Raw genomic sequence first — 18,244 nt, forward strand, 5'->3', positions numbered from 1 at the left:
TCAAAATGCTTTGATATTAGTTTTACCACTTTTTTCTTTTGAAATTACTTAACTAAAAGTACCTATTTAATTTGCCATTTGTTAGGAATTTTAGCCAACTTTACGCACAGTAAGCAATTACTGCAGTGAGAAAATTCGATTCACACATTATTTTAACATGTAATGAACGTTTATACATGTATTTAGTAAAAGTTAAAATTAACCTTTGTTTTGTAGATATTTAATAAAATTTTAATCTTTGTTTTCTACTTGCATTTTGAGTAAATTGATTTTAATATTTTATAAATAGTTTTGAAGTTCCTTGTATTTCATCCTTCAAAACACTCACACATTCTTTAAGAAATAATTTTTTCTGGTTACAAGCACATCTAAAAATCATCTTGCATGCTTACAAACATGAAAAGAAGCAGAGGTGACCTTAAGCAGAATTTTTTCGTTCTATTCCACATACTATGGTACAGACATCATGTAGTTTCTTCTACCGACTCGTATGATTCATACTGCATTTGAAATTTTTGTCAAAATAGTGGCATTTTAGTTCAAAGCAATCTTTTTGAACATCTTCAGTCCTGAATGGCCTTCACTGTACCTGATTTCCCCAGTATTACTCTTCCGCTGAGAACCTTAGGCCCTCAAGTTGTCGACTTTTTTCCGTCATAAAAAGACATTTGCCAAGACAAAAGGTTATCTGTACAACTGTAAGGATATTTTAGGATATTTTCTAAAACCAGCCTCAGCTGGATATATTTCATGTGACCATCTTTGAAACCATTTTTTTTTTTTTTTTTTTTGCCAGAAAAGTAATTGCCACACAAAAAGGGGCATTTAAAACCACAATACAGCATGACGGGAGTGACTTAAAATTTATGAGGAAATGTACAGGTTTCCTAATGAAACACTTAGATATACAATGAAGTTTTTTACCTCTTGATTTTGTAATTGCTGTGCTCACCTTCTTCCCTCCCAATCTAGATGCCTTCGATAATTTCAGTGCACTTCTGGTGCACCTGCCCTCAGTAGCTGGAGGTGTTGGCTGTGCCCATTCACAGCTGATCCCTCTTCTCTGGATCCCCTTTGCCTGGGAGTCAGAGCTCATCTGGGTGTTGGGCACTACATGCCCTGCTTCCATCAGTCCTGAGAGGTTGCTCCTGAGAGTGACCCTACACATGTCCCTCAAACAAGAATTTCCATCTCAACTCTGATCCTAAGACAGAAACAAGAGCACACTTACTTCAGAGTGGGAGAAAGCTGTTTGGAGCTGTTTTGTTCTAGGTCTTGTCTCATACCCTTGAACTCCTGTATAATAATGAGAAGCAGAGGAGTCCGAATGGCAGGTCTAAGGTTAGAAATCATTCTGGTTTGTCTTTAACCCATTCCATTGACATATAGAAAAATGTGTACAGAATAATGTCCTTCCTTAGAAAACTACAATTACAGCAAGAAAATCACTCCAATTCTATAACATGTCTGATCCCAAATAAATTCAGTTTTATAAAATTAAAAATAAAGCAACTGTTACAAATTCCTCTTACTGGAGCTATGTCTTCCCATTTCCAGAGGCACATTTTATTAACCTTTGAGCATTAGAATTGAACATTCTTTTGACATTGCTGAAGATATTTCAGTGTAAGGCAATTGAAAGTATTTATCATGATGCTATAGAGAATAATAATAAAAAATATGGAAACAAAACAAAGTATATTCAAAATAAAGACAAAAGTCTCAATACATATCAATTAAATGCATTTTTGTTGAGAACTTACTCTGTGGAAACACCCCTCCATTATACTTTGGGGAACAGTTAATTATGATTTTAACACAAGAACAGTAAGATCCAGATCTGTAGACCAAAGCATAAAATTAACTATAACATAAGCAGAAAAAAGAAGAATGAGTAGCAGCATTCTAATAACAGAGGTAAAGAGCTGTAGAGACTTTGAACATCTGACTAAAAAATTCAAAGTAAGTTGAGAGACTACAAACCACGTGTGTGCTTTGTTGCCCACACGGGAGACTAACCTGCAATGGTAATCAGACCATGCAGGCTTGCACAGCCAGGGAGAGCACGTGCTGTTCCTTCTGTATCTTGAATAAGCTTTGATAGAGGAATGGCGAGTGGAGAACACATCTACTCAGAGGTGTCCAAAATTTGGAGAGGTCAAAGACATGAAATAACAACAGACAGTGAGCACTCGGAAGGAAGAGTGCATTGTGAGGCAAGTTTTCTTTCCGCAGAATACGTGTATATTATAGACAGTCTGCTTAAAAGAAACATTTGATTCTCTGATGTGTCTTAATTCTCAGTTCTATCCTAGGCTCACAAACTGCCTTTTCAATGTTTATACCTTGATCTGAAGCAAATTTTGAGTATTTATTATTCTGGTTTTCTAAGATGTCCCTACTGTATTTTAAGGCAACATTTTAAGTCTAAGGGGAAATAAAGGATTATAATATATTAACATCATTCCACCATCCTACATAAAAATATCATCTATTCTTTCTAAGGATGCACAACATCACTAATTTTAAGGGATATGAAAGTCACTTGTTTTGCCAACCCAGACCTTGGCTCCTCAGCCCCAGCCCAGATTCACTGAACTTCTCTCTTGAAATGGAGTAGAAGGATTTGTTTTGTCCTTACCAGAAGATTCTGATTCAGATAATCGGCCAAGCAGACTGAGAAACATTTTTCTTAACTGTACACTTTTAATTAATACATCCTATGCTGCCAAATCCTTAATAAAATCTGGGTCAGCAGTTTGCCCTGTGTGCAGTTCTGTTTTGGTAAGATAGTTGTTCTTGAGTTTATTGTGTGGCATGTGTAAAATTTTGAGAAAAGAGCAAGGAAACATAAATGCTTCTTTTTCCAATCACATTATTAATATTTTAGGAAACAACGTTTTTGACATTGTAAAGTAGAGCTATTGAAAAACAGTCATGGTTCTCAAAAGCATAAAAGTGGTTGCGTTTTTAGACTATCTTTTGTGCAAAAATAAATCTGACTGCTATTCCAAAATATGATCAGAAAGTAAATTTATATTCTATTTACATAAATAAAATAAGTAAGGAGAAAAATTCTTTAAAGGATAACTTATCTTCCACTGTAAATAACAGGTCTATAATATGAAATATATCAACTCTGTTTAGTCAAATAACTGAAGAGGGACTTATTACATATTTCTTATAAACAAGAAACATAAGAAAGTGACATATTTATACCTTTGGTACATAAAGGCATCAATCAAGATGCCACAGAAAGAATGTCAAAGGCCACATATATTTCCATACTTGCCAATCTATGAAATGGACTGCTATGGTTTGTAAAACCTACCATATTCATGTATTGGTGATTAGTCAGTCCCCAACATCTCATTATCCATGCCTTTAACAATCTTCGACATATTCTGTCCCATTTATTGATGAAACACAAAATTTGAGGGAAATTATTATTGTATTTTATGAAAGATGAGAAATTATCTTTAAATAATATACTTGAAGATATATAACCAAAATGTGAAATAATCAAGTAAAAAAATCCAAATTATTTTCCATTGTTTCACCTCTGATTATGAGTGTTGAATGTTAAATGTGCTGCAGTAGATCTGTTGGCTCTGCTATCAAAGAGCTGTTAGTCTAAGTGAATCTTGGGGGTGCCCTTTGCTGGCTGGGCAACTTGGGTAGATTGTTTACTATAGAACTCAGGAATGCATGTGTGTACTGGGGTTCTGGGAAGGAGTTTCAGTCATTGCCAACATGAACTTTGCTTTGTGCAGCTGGGTGGGTCCTGGGCTACTTGCAATCCCTGTGGACATCTCTGACCTGGCCACAGAAACCTAGTTGGTTTACCCAAGCCTGCCACGCAGTATTATTGCTTCCTCATGTTCCCTCATGATGAAAAGGTGAGAAGTAATAATAAAATGCTTCTTAAAAAAACCTTCTTGGCTCACACCTGTAGTCCCAGTACTTTGGGAGGTCAAGGCAGGCAGATCACTTGAGGTCAAGAGTTCAAGACCAGCCCGGCAAACATGGTGAAACCCCGTCTATACTAAAAATACAAAAATTAGCCACGTCTGGTTGTGGGCATCTGTAATCTCAACTACTTGGGGGGGCTGAGGCAGGAGGATCACTGGAACCCCAGTGGCAGAGGTTGCAGTGAGCTAAGATCATGCCATGCACTTCTGAGTGATAGAGTGAGACCCTGTCTCAAAAAATAAAAAATAAAAATAAAAAAACCTTCTGTTTTTCCCTTCAAATATGAACATAGTAAGAGCTTTGTTTTCAAAGATGTTGCAAGTGGTGTAAGTCAAGCACTTAGTATAGGCAGGTATTATTAAAACTACTATTAAATAGTAACAGTAATATTCCTAAAAATGTCCTCCCTAAAAGTTCCATGTTTAGAAACAATTTTGCCCATTATTTGAGCTTATTATTTTTGAGAATACATTATTTGATACTTTTTACTTACAGCTACCAAGCGATGCATCTAATTAGTTTGTTTTAGTAAATGTTAAATTACCTTTAGCCTTTTAGGTATATTGAAAATAGTATGGAGCTATTTAGCTGGGCTATATTCTAAGAACTTTTTCATTTGTTGCCGTAATCTTACCAGTTGTTACCATTATTATCCCCACTTTGAAAATAAACACAGTAAGACAGAGACTACAAAATTTGCCCCCAGGTAATGGACTAGTCAGCTGGGAAATCGGTATTCAAATATAAGTGGTCTGATTCTGACTTGCAGCTTAAGCGCTCGCCACATTGTACTGTTGCCTAGCTGACCCCATATCATGCGCTGACCACCTATAACAGCTGACATAAAGAACTGATTCCGTGTCTTGAACTGACCACGTATAACAGCTGACATGAAGATCTGACCTCACGTCACATGCTGATCATCCATAACATCTGATATGAGGCCAGGAGAAAGAATAATATGAAACCTAGGTTTGTGCCTTTGCAGTCACCAGAGAGGCATTCAAAGCAACTGGCTAGCATTGAAGGACAGGTGTCTTGGAGGCTGAGGTGCTCACTGAGTCACTAATAGGGACCCCTCACTAAGTGATCTTAGCCAGTCCACCCTTCCAGGTATTCTAAACCACTCCACTCACTTAGTGCGTTTTTGTTTGCTCAATCTGAAACAATTAACATAAAAATGCCGGGCAACATACAACCTTTAGTAAAAGTAATACTCTTTTTCACTGGAAGAATTGTTAAAAAAATTTAATGCCTGAGAGAAATGCTTAATAATATTTAGACTTCACAGAGTTTCAATATCTAGACTAAAATAGAATCTTCTTCCAACATTATCACTCAAAAATTAGTGAATAAAGGGAAGTCAATGTTACCAGTTTACTGGCCAAATTGAGCTTACAACCCATGTCAATTTGAATATTAATATTATTTGATGTGCTGGTGTGATGAAGAAATTTTAACATTAAAGCTGAAATAAACATGAATCAAGTGAAAAAGCCCAAATTTTATCAAATGTAAGTCTCTTCCATGTAGAAAGGGAAAAAAAAAGTTCTAACAAAACTTAAGATGCCGGGCGCGGTGGCTCAAGCCTGTAATCCCAGCACTTTGGGAGGCCAAGACGGGCGGATCATGAGGTCAGGAGATCGAGACCATCCTGGCTAACCCAGTGAAACCCCGTCTCTACTAAAAAATACAAAAAATTAGCCGGGCGCGGTGGCGGGCGCCTGTAGTCCCAGCTACGCGGGAGGCTGAGGCAGGAGAATGGCGTGAACCCGGGAGGCGAGGCTTGGAGTGAGCTGAGATCCGGCCACTGCACTCCAGCCTGAGCGACAGAGCGAGACTCCGTCTCAAAAAAAAAAAAAAAAACAAAACAAAAACAAAAAAAAAAAAAACTTAAGATATGTATAATTTTAAGCCAACAATAGTTGCCTTGATATGCAATTAAAACAACATAAGAAAGTATAAACTCTTTAAGAATATGAAGTTAGAAAAATGAGCACAGATTTCCTTGAGTAGTGTTTTGAAAGTTGTTTTATAGGAATTATCATTCTATTCAAAAATATTTGCAAAAAACTGATAAATTAAAAACACTTATAATTGTGCTTGACACTCATAAAATACTTGCTAATTGAATGAACTACCAGTTATTTTTATTTTTTCACTTATTGGCTAATTATACTTACAGTTTTTGTCCCACTTTTTCCATTCTTGAATAAATTATGTTCTGTCACACTCTTATCCTTTCCTTCCATCTCCACTCCTCATTTAAAAATATGTTTTCACTAGCATTCTTAGTCTCAATAATTCCTTTCTTAACTTCTTATAGCATTCTATTAATAAATGAGTTAACCAATACAACTTTAGTGTCCGTAATATGGAATTCTCATGGTATTCCATAAAAGTCTTTTGATCATTTAGGGGAAAAATAATATCCCCCAGATGAAAGGGGTTTGGGACACAGAAACTCAAAGCACAGAAGAAAAACATTACATTTAAATATTTGTCTTCATTTCAGGACACATTATCATGCTCGTCGTGGCCGACATCTCCAGGCTTGAGGTGGGAGAAGCGATGGTGCGACCTCAGACTGATCCCTCTACTACACTCACGCTTCTCTCAGTATGTGCCCGGCACAGATTTGAGTCGGTGAGTCCATGTTTATGGGTTACGATTGTTTTGCTTATTAAAAAAGAGGCCTTTTAGGAAACCTTTTAAACATATCACAATATGCCTTATGATTTTAGTATATTTTTTATAGTAGAAATAAGAGCTTCAAAATAGTATTCTAACAAAGTTAAACACTTACTATTCTGATGACAAAACCACAAGTTAAAGCCCTGACTCTGCTATTAACTTATTCTAATGGATTCAATGGATTCAATAGATAGTTTTGTTAAGTTTTCATATTTCCTCTTGTGTTGTTTACTTCTCAAGAATATTGCATAGTTTATTTATTTATTCATTCATTCATTTATTTTGAGTCAAGGTCTAGCTATGCTGCCCAAGCTGGAGTGCAGAGGGGCGATCTTGACTCAATGCAACCTCCACCTCCTGAGTTCAAGTGATCCTCCCACCTCAGTCTCCCGAGTAGCTGGGACTGCAGGCACATGCCACCATGCCCAGCTTTTTGTTTTGTTTTGTTTTGTTTTTGTAGATATGGGATTTCACCATGTTCCCTAGTATTGAACTCCTGGTCTCAAGAGATCTGCCTGCCTTGGCCTCCCGAAGTGCGGGGATTACAGGCATAAACCACATGCCCAGCGGCATAGTTGGTCTAAATTATAAGATTTATTTTCTGCTTTTAATATTCTTATATTATTATCTATTTTACTAAGTGTAAGATAAGTAGTGTCCTCCTTTTCATTCTGGAATTTTTTTTTCTCTTTTTATCTTGGTCAGTTTTGCTAAGGAGTTGCACATTTTGTTAATTTTTTAAAAATGATTAATTTGGGACTTTCTTGGATCTCTTAACTTATATATATACTTTATGAGCCTCTGCTTTTTCCCTGATTGTTTCCATTTCTTAAGTTTTTCTGCTTGAATTTTTGTTCTTATTGCTTTTTGAGAGATATAAGTTCCGGGGATTGGGAAACTTTTCTGTAAAGAGCTGTATAGTAAATTTTTTTTTTTTGAGACGGAGTCTCGCCCTGTCACTGCAAGCTCCGCCTCCCGGGTTTACGCCATTCTCCTGCCTCAGCCTCCTGAGTAGCTGGGATTACAGGCGCCCGCCACCGCGCCCGGCTAGTTTTTTGTATTTTTTAGTAGAAACGGGGTTTCACCATGTTAGGTTTCACCAGGATGGTCTCTATCTCCTGACCTCGTGATCCGCCCGTCTCGGCTTCCCAAAGTGCTGGGATTACAGGCTTGAGCCATCGCGCCCGGCCAAGAGCTGTATAGTAAATATTTTATGTTTTGCAGGCCTTAATATCTCTGTCACAAAGTACTCAGCTCTGCTGTTCTGCCACAAAAATAGCCGTATACAATATATAAATAAATGAGCACACCTTTGTTCCAATAAAACTTATTTACAAAAACAGGTGTCAGGCTAGATTTGTCCCATAGGCTTTAGTTTGCGAGTCCATTTTGGTAATTAATTTTAAGATTTATTTTTCCTAATATATATTGCCAGATCTTCCCATTTCCAGCAAATACTCTTCTAGTTACTCCTGCAAGTTTAGCATCACCTCTTGACTTATTTATAGTATTTTTGAGTATATCACTTTGCATAGTTTTCTGACTGGTTGCTCGAGGTATATGTGTAGGTAATGTATCCCAGTCTACTGGTAACGTTTTACCACTTTGAATGAAGTATAGAAATGTTGCTTCCATTAAGATTCCTTTATCTTTCCTGTTTATAAAGATATTGCCTTAACTTCCTACACATACATCAAACACTATATTGGGTGGTATTATGAATTTTGCTTCAACCATCAAATAAGATTTTAAAAACTCATAGAAAGGATAATCCATTATACTTAACCCAAAGTGTACCCATCAATGATCTTTCTGAATTTCAAAGCTTCTTTTATCGCTTCCTTTCTGCTTAGATAATTTTTTTAGACATTCTTTAAAGGTAGATTTGCTAGCATCTAATTCCTTTAGTTTTCATTTATCTTAGTGGACACAGACTTTGGAGTTGACAGTTCTTTTCTTTCAGTAGCTAAAATATGTTAGGCATTAATGTCTACTGTCATTCAAATTGGTGTCCCCTATAAGTAATATGTTCTTTCTCTCTGCTTTGAAGACTTTTTTTTTCTTTTTTTTTCAGTTTCAGAAGACTAATTATGAAGTATGTTGGCACATATTTCTTTAAGTTTCTCATAAATGGGCTTTATTCTGCTTCTTAAACTTGTGTGATTATGACTTTCAGCAAATTAGGGAAGTTTTGACTTTTATTCCTTCAAATACTTGTTTAGCCTCACTTTACATTCTCTCCCTCTGGATCTCTGTTGATGCAAATATTAACCCTTTTATTATTGTCCTGCACATCACTGAGAAACTTTTTAAGAATCTGTTTTCTTTCTGTTAAACAGTTTGGGAAAAGTTTATTGATCTGTATTTATGTTTTCAATTTTTATTTCCTGTCATTTAACTCTGCTCTTCAGCCTATTCATTTTATTTTTTTTTTTTGATTTATTTTTTCAGTTCTAGTTTATCCTTTTAAAAATAACTTCTTTTTTAAAGTTTTTAAAAACAATTTTATTTGTTTCAAGAAAACTTCTAATTGCTTGTTGAAGCATTTTTATGATGGTTACTGTGACATCTTTGTGAGATAATTTCAATATCTCATTCATTTCATTGTTAGTATCATTAGTTCTTTTCTTGTTCAACTTGTGATTTTCCTGGATATTGATGTGACAAGTGATTTAACAAAATCATTCTAGACTTTGGATATTAAATGTTGAGATGCGGGTTCCTATTTAATCTGGGTTTTCTTGTTGTTGTTCTTATTCTTCTTGTTGTTGTTTTTAGCAGGCAATCTCTTTGTTGTGAGGACCGCATGGGTGTATATGTTAAGTTTCCTACTGCACCATGCTGACACCTGGAAAGGTAGATGGACAGGGTCATTAACATTTCTTGGTTGCTAAAGGTTGGAGGTAGAAGCTCAGCTCCCCACAGAATTCTACTGACATAAGGAAGGAGGTGGATGGATAGGAGAGGCCAACTAGCTCCACCAAGTACCACCTCATTCCACCGTGGTGATAATGGTGGGAGAGACCCAGCTCCTTGCTGGGCCACACTTGTCAGCACGGAAATGAAGGCACAGTACTTACTTGTCCCATCTCCCACAAGCCCGTTTAGTCTGGTTGTTGCAGGTGAGTATGATAGTTCAGCTGTCCAGGACACCCCACTGACACTACCCTGGCAGGGAAATTGGAGCCTGCTTCTTTAAGGTGTGGGATGGAAGACCAGCTTCCTGCTAAGCCCTGTTGGAAACCTTGTGAACAGGGAGACAATGTATCCATTGATATTTGACTGAATTTGGGCAGGTGTTGCCAAAAGGTTTTGTTTTGTTTGTTTTCAGTGTACCCATTCTCTAGTCCTTTAGAGTAACAGGTTTCCATTGGAGGCTTTATGTTTTTAAAAAATCTTGCTGTTAGCCATTCAGAGGGGAGGATTCAGAGGGTCGGATTCAGAGGGTCATGTCTAGGACATGCAGGAGGAAAAGCCAGGGGACTTAGCACTTTTTTTTATCCCTGAGTTTGAAGTCCCTAGTCATTCATGCTTACCTGTTCACCTCACAGGGGCTTCCCATACTTTTGTCATGTTAAGTGTGAAGTTCTTTAGTTGCATCAGGAAGCATCTGATAAGAATGAGGTCACTTTGTCTTGGCCAAAATAGGAAATCCACAAATATTGATATTCATATATTTTAAAAAATTCATTTGATAATGTTTTATTTTTGTTATAATTACTTCTTTGACGTATGGACTATTTAAAAGTGTATCATAAAATTTCAAAATATTTGTGGATTTTCTAATTATCTTTTTGCTATTTCTATTTAGTATAATTTCATGCTAGATGATTTCAATCCTTTGATAATTGTTGAGGCTTGATTTTACTCAGCATATATGTTAATTTGGGAAATGTTCTATATGTATTTATGAAGGATGAGTATTGTAAGTTTTTTAGTGCTGTGTTGTACATATTTCAAGTAGGTCATATGTGTTCATTAGAGGCTCTGATCCTCTGCATCAGTCACGATTTTTTCCAGTTTATTGTATTAGGTTTTATATGAAGATGGTAAAGTGTCCCACTATGATAGTAGATCTGTGTGTTTCTCTATATTGTTGAGTGACTGTTTACTGTTTATATTTAATTATGTTGTCAGATACAAGTAGATTTAGAATTTTTATAAATTCCAGTTATATGATGCCCGATAATTATGACATGTCCTATACCTTTGGAGATATTTCTCGCCTTTAAGTCTATCTATATTAGGATAAATAAAAAACAGATTTATATTTATTAATATCTACTTGTATATTCTTCTATCCTATTATTTAAACTGTTCTTAGTCTTACTGTACAAAATGTGCTCGTTCTGCATTAATATATAGGTATACATACACATCTATATATTATACATATATTTGGAATATTCTTTTTTGTTTTTAATCCAAAGTAACAAACTTGGTCATTAAATCAAATTAGTCTACTTACTTTTAATGTAATTACAGATATATTTTGAAAATACCATCTCATTTTTTCTATTGAAAATCCTAGCTTTTTATGATTTAACCTTTTATTTTGAAAAAAATGTATATTCACATGCACTTGTGGGAAATACTATTTTCATTTACTCTTTGCTTATTATCCCAAATGGTATCATGTTGCAAAACAATAATACAATATCCAAACTGGAAAATTAACTTGAAAAAATTCACCACACAGATTTTTTAAAATTTATTATTATTATTATACTTTAAGTTCTAGGGTACATGTGCATAACGTGCAGGTTTGTTACATATGTATACTTGTGCCATGTTGCTGTGCTGCACCCATCAACCCATCAGCACCCATCAACTCGTCATTTACATCAGGTATAACTCCCAATGCAATCCCTCCCCCCTACCCCCTCCCCATGATAGGCCCCGGTGTGTGATGTTCCCCTTCCCGAGTCCAAGTGATCTCATTGTTCAGTTCCCACCTATGAGTGAGAACATGCGGTGTTTGGTTTTCTGTTCTTGTGATAGTTTGCTAAGAATGATGGTTTCCAGCTGCATCCATGTCCCTACAAAGGACACAAACTCCTCCTTTTTTATGGCTGCATAGTATTCCATGGTGTATATGTGCCACATTTTCTTATTCCAGTCTGTCACTGATGGACATTTGGGTTGATTCCAAGTCTTTGCTATTGTGAATAGTGCCGCAATAAACATACGTGTGCATGTGTCTTTATAGCAGCATGATTTATAATCCTTTGGGTATATACCCAGTAATGGGATGGCTGGGTCATATGGTACATCTAGTTCTAGATCCTTGAGGAATCGCCATACTGTTTTCCATAACGGTTGAACTAGTTTACAATCCCACCAACAGTGTAAACGTGTTCCCATTTCTCCACATCCTCTCCAGCACCTGTTGTTTCCTGACTTTTTAATGATCACCATCCTAACTGGTGTGAGATGGTATCTCATTGTGGTTTTGATTTGCATTTCTCTGATGGCCTGTGATGATGAGCATTTTTTCATGTGTCTGTTGGCTGTATGAATGTCTTCTTTTGAGAAATGTCTGTTCATATCCTTTGCCCACTTTTTCATGGGGTTGTTTGTTTTTTTCTTGTAAATTTGTTTGAGTTCTTTGTAGGTTCTGGATATTAGCCCTTTGTCAGATGAGTAGATTGCAAACATTTTCTCCCATTCTGTAGGTTGCCTGTTCACTCTGATGGTAGTTTCTTTCGCTGTGCAGAAGCTTTTTAGTTTAATTAGATCCCATTTGTCAATTTTGGCTGTTGCTGCCGTTGCTTTTGGTGTTTTAGACATGAAGTCTTTGCCCATGCCTATGTCCTGAATGGTACTACCTAGGTTTTCTTCTGGGATTTTTATGGTATTAGGTCTAACATTTAAGTCTCTAATCCATCTTGAATTAATTTTTGTATAAGGAGCAAGGAAAGGATCCAGTTTCAGCTTTCTACTTATGGCTAGCCAATTTTCCCAGCACCATTTCTTAAATAGGGAATCCTTTCCCCATTTCTTGTTTCTCTCAGGTTTGTCAAAGATCAGATGGCTGTAGATGTGTGGTATTATTTCTGAGGACTCTGTTCTGTTCCATTGGTCTATATCTCTGTTTTGGTACCAGTACCATGCTGTTTTGCTTACTGTAGCCTTGTAGTATAGTTTGAAGTCAGGTAGCGTGATGCCTCCAGCTTTGTTCTTTTGACTTAGGATTGTCTTGGAGATGTGGGCTCTTTTTTGGTTCCATATGAACTTTAAAGCAGTTTTTTCCAATTCTGTGAAGAAACTCATTGGTAGCTTGATGGGGATGGCATTGAATCTATAAATAACCTTGGGCAGTATGGCCATTTTCACGATATTGATTCTTCCTATCCATGAGCATGGTATGTTCTTCCATTTGTTTGTGTCCTCTTTGATTTCACTGAGCAGTGGTTTGTAGTTCTCCTTGAAGAGGTCCTTTATATCCCTTGTAAGTTGGATTCCTAGGTATTTTATTCTCTTTGAAGCGATTGTGAATGGAAGTTCATTCCTGATTTGGCTCTCTGTTTGTCTGTTACTGGTGTATAAGAATGCTTGTGATTTTTGCACATTGATTTTGTATCCTGAGACTTTGCTGAAGTTTCTTATCAGCTTAAGGAGATTTTGGGCTGAGACAATGGGGTTTTCTAAATATACAATCATGTCATCTGCAAAGAGGGACAATTTGACTTTTATTTTCCTAACGGAATACCCTTGATTTCTTTCTCTTGCCTGATTGCCCTAGCCAGAACTTCCAACACTATGTTGAATAGGAGTGGTGAGAGAGGGCATCCCTGTCTTGTGCCAGTTTTCAAAGGGAATTTTTCCAGTTTTTGCCCACTCAGTATGATATTGGCTGTGGGTTTGTCATAAATAGCTGTTATTATTTTGAGGTACGTTCCATCAATACCGAATTTATTGAGCATTTTTAGCATGAAGGGCTGTTGAATTTTGTCAAAAGCCTTTTCTGCATCTATTGAGATAATCATGTGTTTCTTGTCTTTGTTTCTGTTTATATGCTGGATTACGTTTACTGATTTGCGAATGTTGAACCAGCCTTGCATGCCAGGGATGAAGCCCACTTGATCATGGTGGATAAGCTTTTTGATGTGCTGCTGAATCCAGTTTGCCAGTATTTTATTGTGGATTTTTGCATCGATGTTCATCAGGGATATTGGTCTAAAATTCTCTTTTTTTTTGTTGTGTCTCTGCCAGGCTTTGGTATCAGGATGATGTTGGCCTCATAAAATGAGTTAGGGAGGATTCCCTCTTTTTCTAGTGATTGGAATAGTTTCAGAAGGAATGGTACCAGCTCCTCCTTGTACCTCTGGCAGAATTCAGCTGTGAATCCATCTGGTCCTGGACTTTTTTTCGTTGGTAGGCTATTAATTATTGCCTCAATTTCAGAGCCTGCTATTGGTCTATTCAGAGATTCAACTTCTTCCTGGTTTAGTCTTGGAAGAGTGTAAGTATCCAGGAAATTATCCATTTCTTCTAGATTGTATAGTTTATTTGCGTAGAGGTGTTTATAGTATTCTCTGATGGTAGTTTGTATTTCTGTGGGGTCGGTGGTGATATCCCCTTTATCATTTTTTATTGCGTCTATTTGATTGTTCTCTCTTTTCTTTTTTATTAGTCTTGCTAGCGGTCTGTCAATTTTGTTGATCTTTTCAAAAAACCAGCTCCTGGATTCATTGATTTTTTGGAGGGTTTTTTGTGTCTCTATCTCCTTCAGTTCTGCTCTGATCTTAGTTATTTCTTGCCTTCTGTTAGCTTTCGAATGTGTTTGCTCTTGCTTCTCTAATTCTTCTAATTGTCATGTTAGAGTGTCAATTTTAGATCTTTCCAGCTTTCTCTTGTGGGCATTTAGTGCTACAAGTTTCCCTCTACACACTGCTTTAAATGTGTCCCAGAGATTCTGGTATGTTGTATCTTTGTTCTCATTGGTTTCAAAGAACATCTTTATTTCTGCTTTCATTTCATTATGTACCCAGTAGTCATTCAGGAGCAGGTTGTTCAGTTTCCATGTAGTTGAGCGGTTTGGATTGAGTTTCTTAGTCCTGAGTTCTAGTTTGATTGCACTTTGGTCTGTGAGACAGTTTGTTATAATTTCTGTTCTTGTACATTTGCTGAGGAGTGCTTTACTTCCAATTATGTGGTCAGTTTTGGAATAAGTGAGATGTGGTGCTGAGAAGAATGTATATTCTGTTGATTTGGGGTGGAGAGTTCTATAGATGTCTATTAGGTCTGCTTGCTGCAGAGATGAGTTCAATTCCTGGATATCCTTGTTAACTTTCTGTCTCGTTGATCTGTCTAATGTTGACAGTGGGGTGTTGAAGTCTCCCATTATTATTGTATGGGAGTTTAAGTCTCTTTGTAAGTCTCTAAGGACTTGCTTTATGAATCTGGGTCCTCCTGTATGGGGTGCATATACATTTAGGATAGTTAGCTCTTCCTTTTGAATTGATCCCTTTACCATTATGTAATGGCCTTCTTTGTCTCTTTTGATCTTTGATGGTTTAAAGTCTATTTTTTCAGAGACTAGTATTGCAACCCTTGCTTTTTTGTGTTCTTCATTTGCTTGGTAAATCTTCCTCCATCCCTTTATTTTGAGCCTATGTATGTCTCTGCATGTGAGATGCGTCTCCTGAATGCTGCAGACTGATGGGTCTTGACTCTTTATCCAGTTTGCCAGTCTGTGACTTTTAATTGGAGCATTTAGTCCATTTACATTTAAGGTTAAGATTGTTATGTGTGAACTTGATCCTGCCATTATGATATTAACTGGTTATTTTGCTCGTTAGTTGATGCAGTTTCTTCCTAACCTTGATGTCTTTACACTTTGGCATGTTTTTGCAATGGCTGGTACCGGTTGTTCCTTTCCATGTTTAGTGCTTCCTTCAGGGTCTCTTGTAAGGCAGGCCTAGTGGTGACAAAATCTCTAAGCATTTGCTTATCTGTAAAGGATAAGCTGTAGGTCTGTTGGAGATTGCTTGAGGTCCACTCCAGACCCTGTTTGCCTGGGTATCAGCAGCAGAGGCTGCAGAAGATAGAATATTGCTGAACAGCCAGTGTACCTGTCTGATTCTTGCTTTGGAAGCTTCCTCTCAGGGGTGTACTCCACCCTGTGAGGTGTGGGGTGTCAGACTGACCCTAGTGGGGGATGTCTCCCAGTTAGGCTACTCAGGGGACAGGGACCGACTTGAACAGGCAGTCTGTCCCTTCTCAGATCTCAACCTCCATGTTGGGAGATCCACTGCTCTCTCCAAAGCTGTCAGACAGAGTCGTTTGTGTCTGCAGAGGTTTCTGCTGCTTTTGTTGTTGTTTAGCTGTGCCCTGTCCCCAGAGGTGGAGTCTACAGAGACGGGCAGGTTTCCTTGAGCTGCTGTGAGCTCCACCCAGTTGGAGCTTCCCAGGGGCTTTGTTTACCTACTTAAGCCTCAGCAATGGCGGGCGCCCCTCCCCCAGCCTCACTGCTGCCTTGCGGTTAGATCACAGACTGCTTTGCTAGCAATGAGGGAGGCTCCGTCACCACACAGATTTTACCTCTTTGTGTGTGTGTGTGTGTGCGCGCACGCATGCGTGTTTATTTCTGTGAAATTTTGTCACATATGCATGTTCCTGCATCCACCAATGCAGCCAAGTTTTGTATGAACAGTTCCATCGTTGTAGGTATTCTGTAGTTCTTCCATAACTACACCAGCATCCCTCCTGTCCTCCTCCCTCACCACATTTCTAATCTCTGACAACTAATAACCTGTTCTTCGCCTGTTATTTCATCTTATTGAGAACATTATATACGATACTATATAACCTTATTTAATTCAATTTTTTGATGCATAATAGATGCATAGTTTTGGAACACACGTGATCATTTAACACATTCATAGAATTGTAAAAATTGAGTTAGTATACTTACAATATCCATCATCTTCATATTTGTCTTTTCTTTATATGAGAACTATTCAAATCCTTCTTTTCTAGCTATTTTAAAAAATATACAATAGATTATTATAAACTACAGTCACCTTACTAAACTATTTAATACTAGGTCCTATTTCTTATATTAAACTATATGTTTGTATTCATCAATCAGCTTCTCTTCATTCTCTTTCCCTTCTAACTTTCCTGGTCTCTGGTAACAAACAATCTACTATCTATCTCAATGAAATCAACTTTTCTAGCTCTCACTTAAATATGAGTGAGAAGATGGAATACTTATCTTTTTGTGCCTGGATTATTTCACTCAGTATAATGACCTCTAATTCTATCCATGTTGCTGCAAATGACAGTGTTTCATTCTTTTTTTAATGGAGGAATAATATTTTATTGCAATAATATTTTATATTTAATATTAATAAAATATTAAATATAAATGCAATAATATTTTATATTTAATATTAATAAAATAATATTTTATTGCATTGAATATAATATTTAATGGAGGAATAATATTTATTGCATATATATACAATATATATGTATACTACACTTTCTTTCTTTCTTTCTTTCATTCTTTTTTTAATGGAGGAATAATATTTTATTGCAATAATATTTTATATTTAATATTAATAAAATATTAAATATAAATGCAATAATATTTTATATTTAATATTAATAAAATAATATTTTATTGCATTGAATATAATATTTAATGGAGGAATAATATTTATTGCATATATATACAATATATATGTATACTACACTTTCTTTCTTTCTTTTTTTTTTTTTGAGATGGGGTTTCAGTCTTGTTGCCCAGGCTGGAGTGCAGTGGCACGATCTTGGCTCACTGCAACCTCCGCCCCTCGGTTCAAGCAATTCTTCTGCTTCAGCCTCCCGAGTAGCTGGTATTACAGTGGCACCCCACCACGCCCAGCTACTTTTTTGTATTTTTAGTAGAGATGGTGTTTCATCATGTTGGCCAGCCTGGTCTGGAATTTCTGATCTCAAATGATCCATCCGCCTCGGCCTCCTACAGTACTGAGATTAAAGGAGTAAGCCACCGTGCCTGACCCAAATGTATACTACACTTTCTTTAGCCATTCATCCACTGATAAACACTTAGGTTGATTTCACATTTTGGCTATTATGAATATTGTTGCAATAAACATAGGAGCACAGACATCTTTCAATATATTGATTTCCTTCTTTTAAAATATATACCCACTACTGAAATTGCTGGACTGTGTGATAGTCTTATTTTCAGTTTTTTGAGAACTGAAAAACTCCATACTGTTCTGAAGTAGTGAAGTGTTCTAATTTACATTTTCACCAACTGTGTATAAGGGTTCCTCTTTCTCCGTATCCTCAGCAGCAGTTGTTATTGCCTGTCTTTCATATATAAGCCATTTTAAATGGGGTGAGATATCTCATCAACAGCTTCATCAGCTGAATGAATTGCACTCTGTTTGCATGTCTGTGATGATTAGTGATGTTGAGCAGTTTTTCATATACCTGTTGCCCATGCTTATGTCTTCTTTTGAGAAATGTCCAAATCTTTTGCCCATTTTTAAATCAGATTTTTTTATTGAGTTGTTTGAGTGCCTTATATATTCTGTTCAGTAATTTTTTGTCAGAT

The 18,244-nt window shown here is 36.6% G+C and overlaps 1 protein-coding gene across 1 annotated transcript in view; it reads left to right on the forward strand.

Moving 5' to 3' along the window:
* The window catches only part of SNTG1 (syntrophin gamma 1), an 879,206-nt gene that overhangs the window by 605,591 nt on the left and 255,371 nt on the right, over positions 1–18,244 (forward strand). The window contains exon 11 of the mRNA XM_028852663.2: positions 6,488–6,618. Coding sequence (XP_028708496.1) covers positions 6,488–6,618 — 131 coding nt within the window. The remainder of the gene's footprint in view (positions 1–6,487; positions 6,619–18,244) is intronic.

This window comes from Macaca mulatta, chromosome 8, assembly GCF_049350105.2.
Source record: "Macaca mulatta isolate MMU2019108-1 chromosome 8, T2T-MMU8v2.0, whole genome shotgun sequence".
NCBI classification, from domain to species: domain Eukaryota; kingdom Metazoa; phylum Chordata; class Mammalia; order Primates; family Cercopithecidae; genus Macaca; species Macaca mulatta.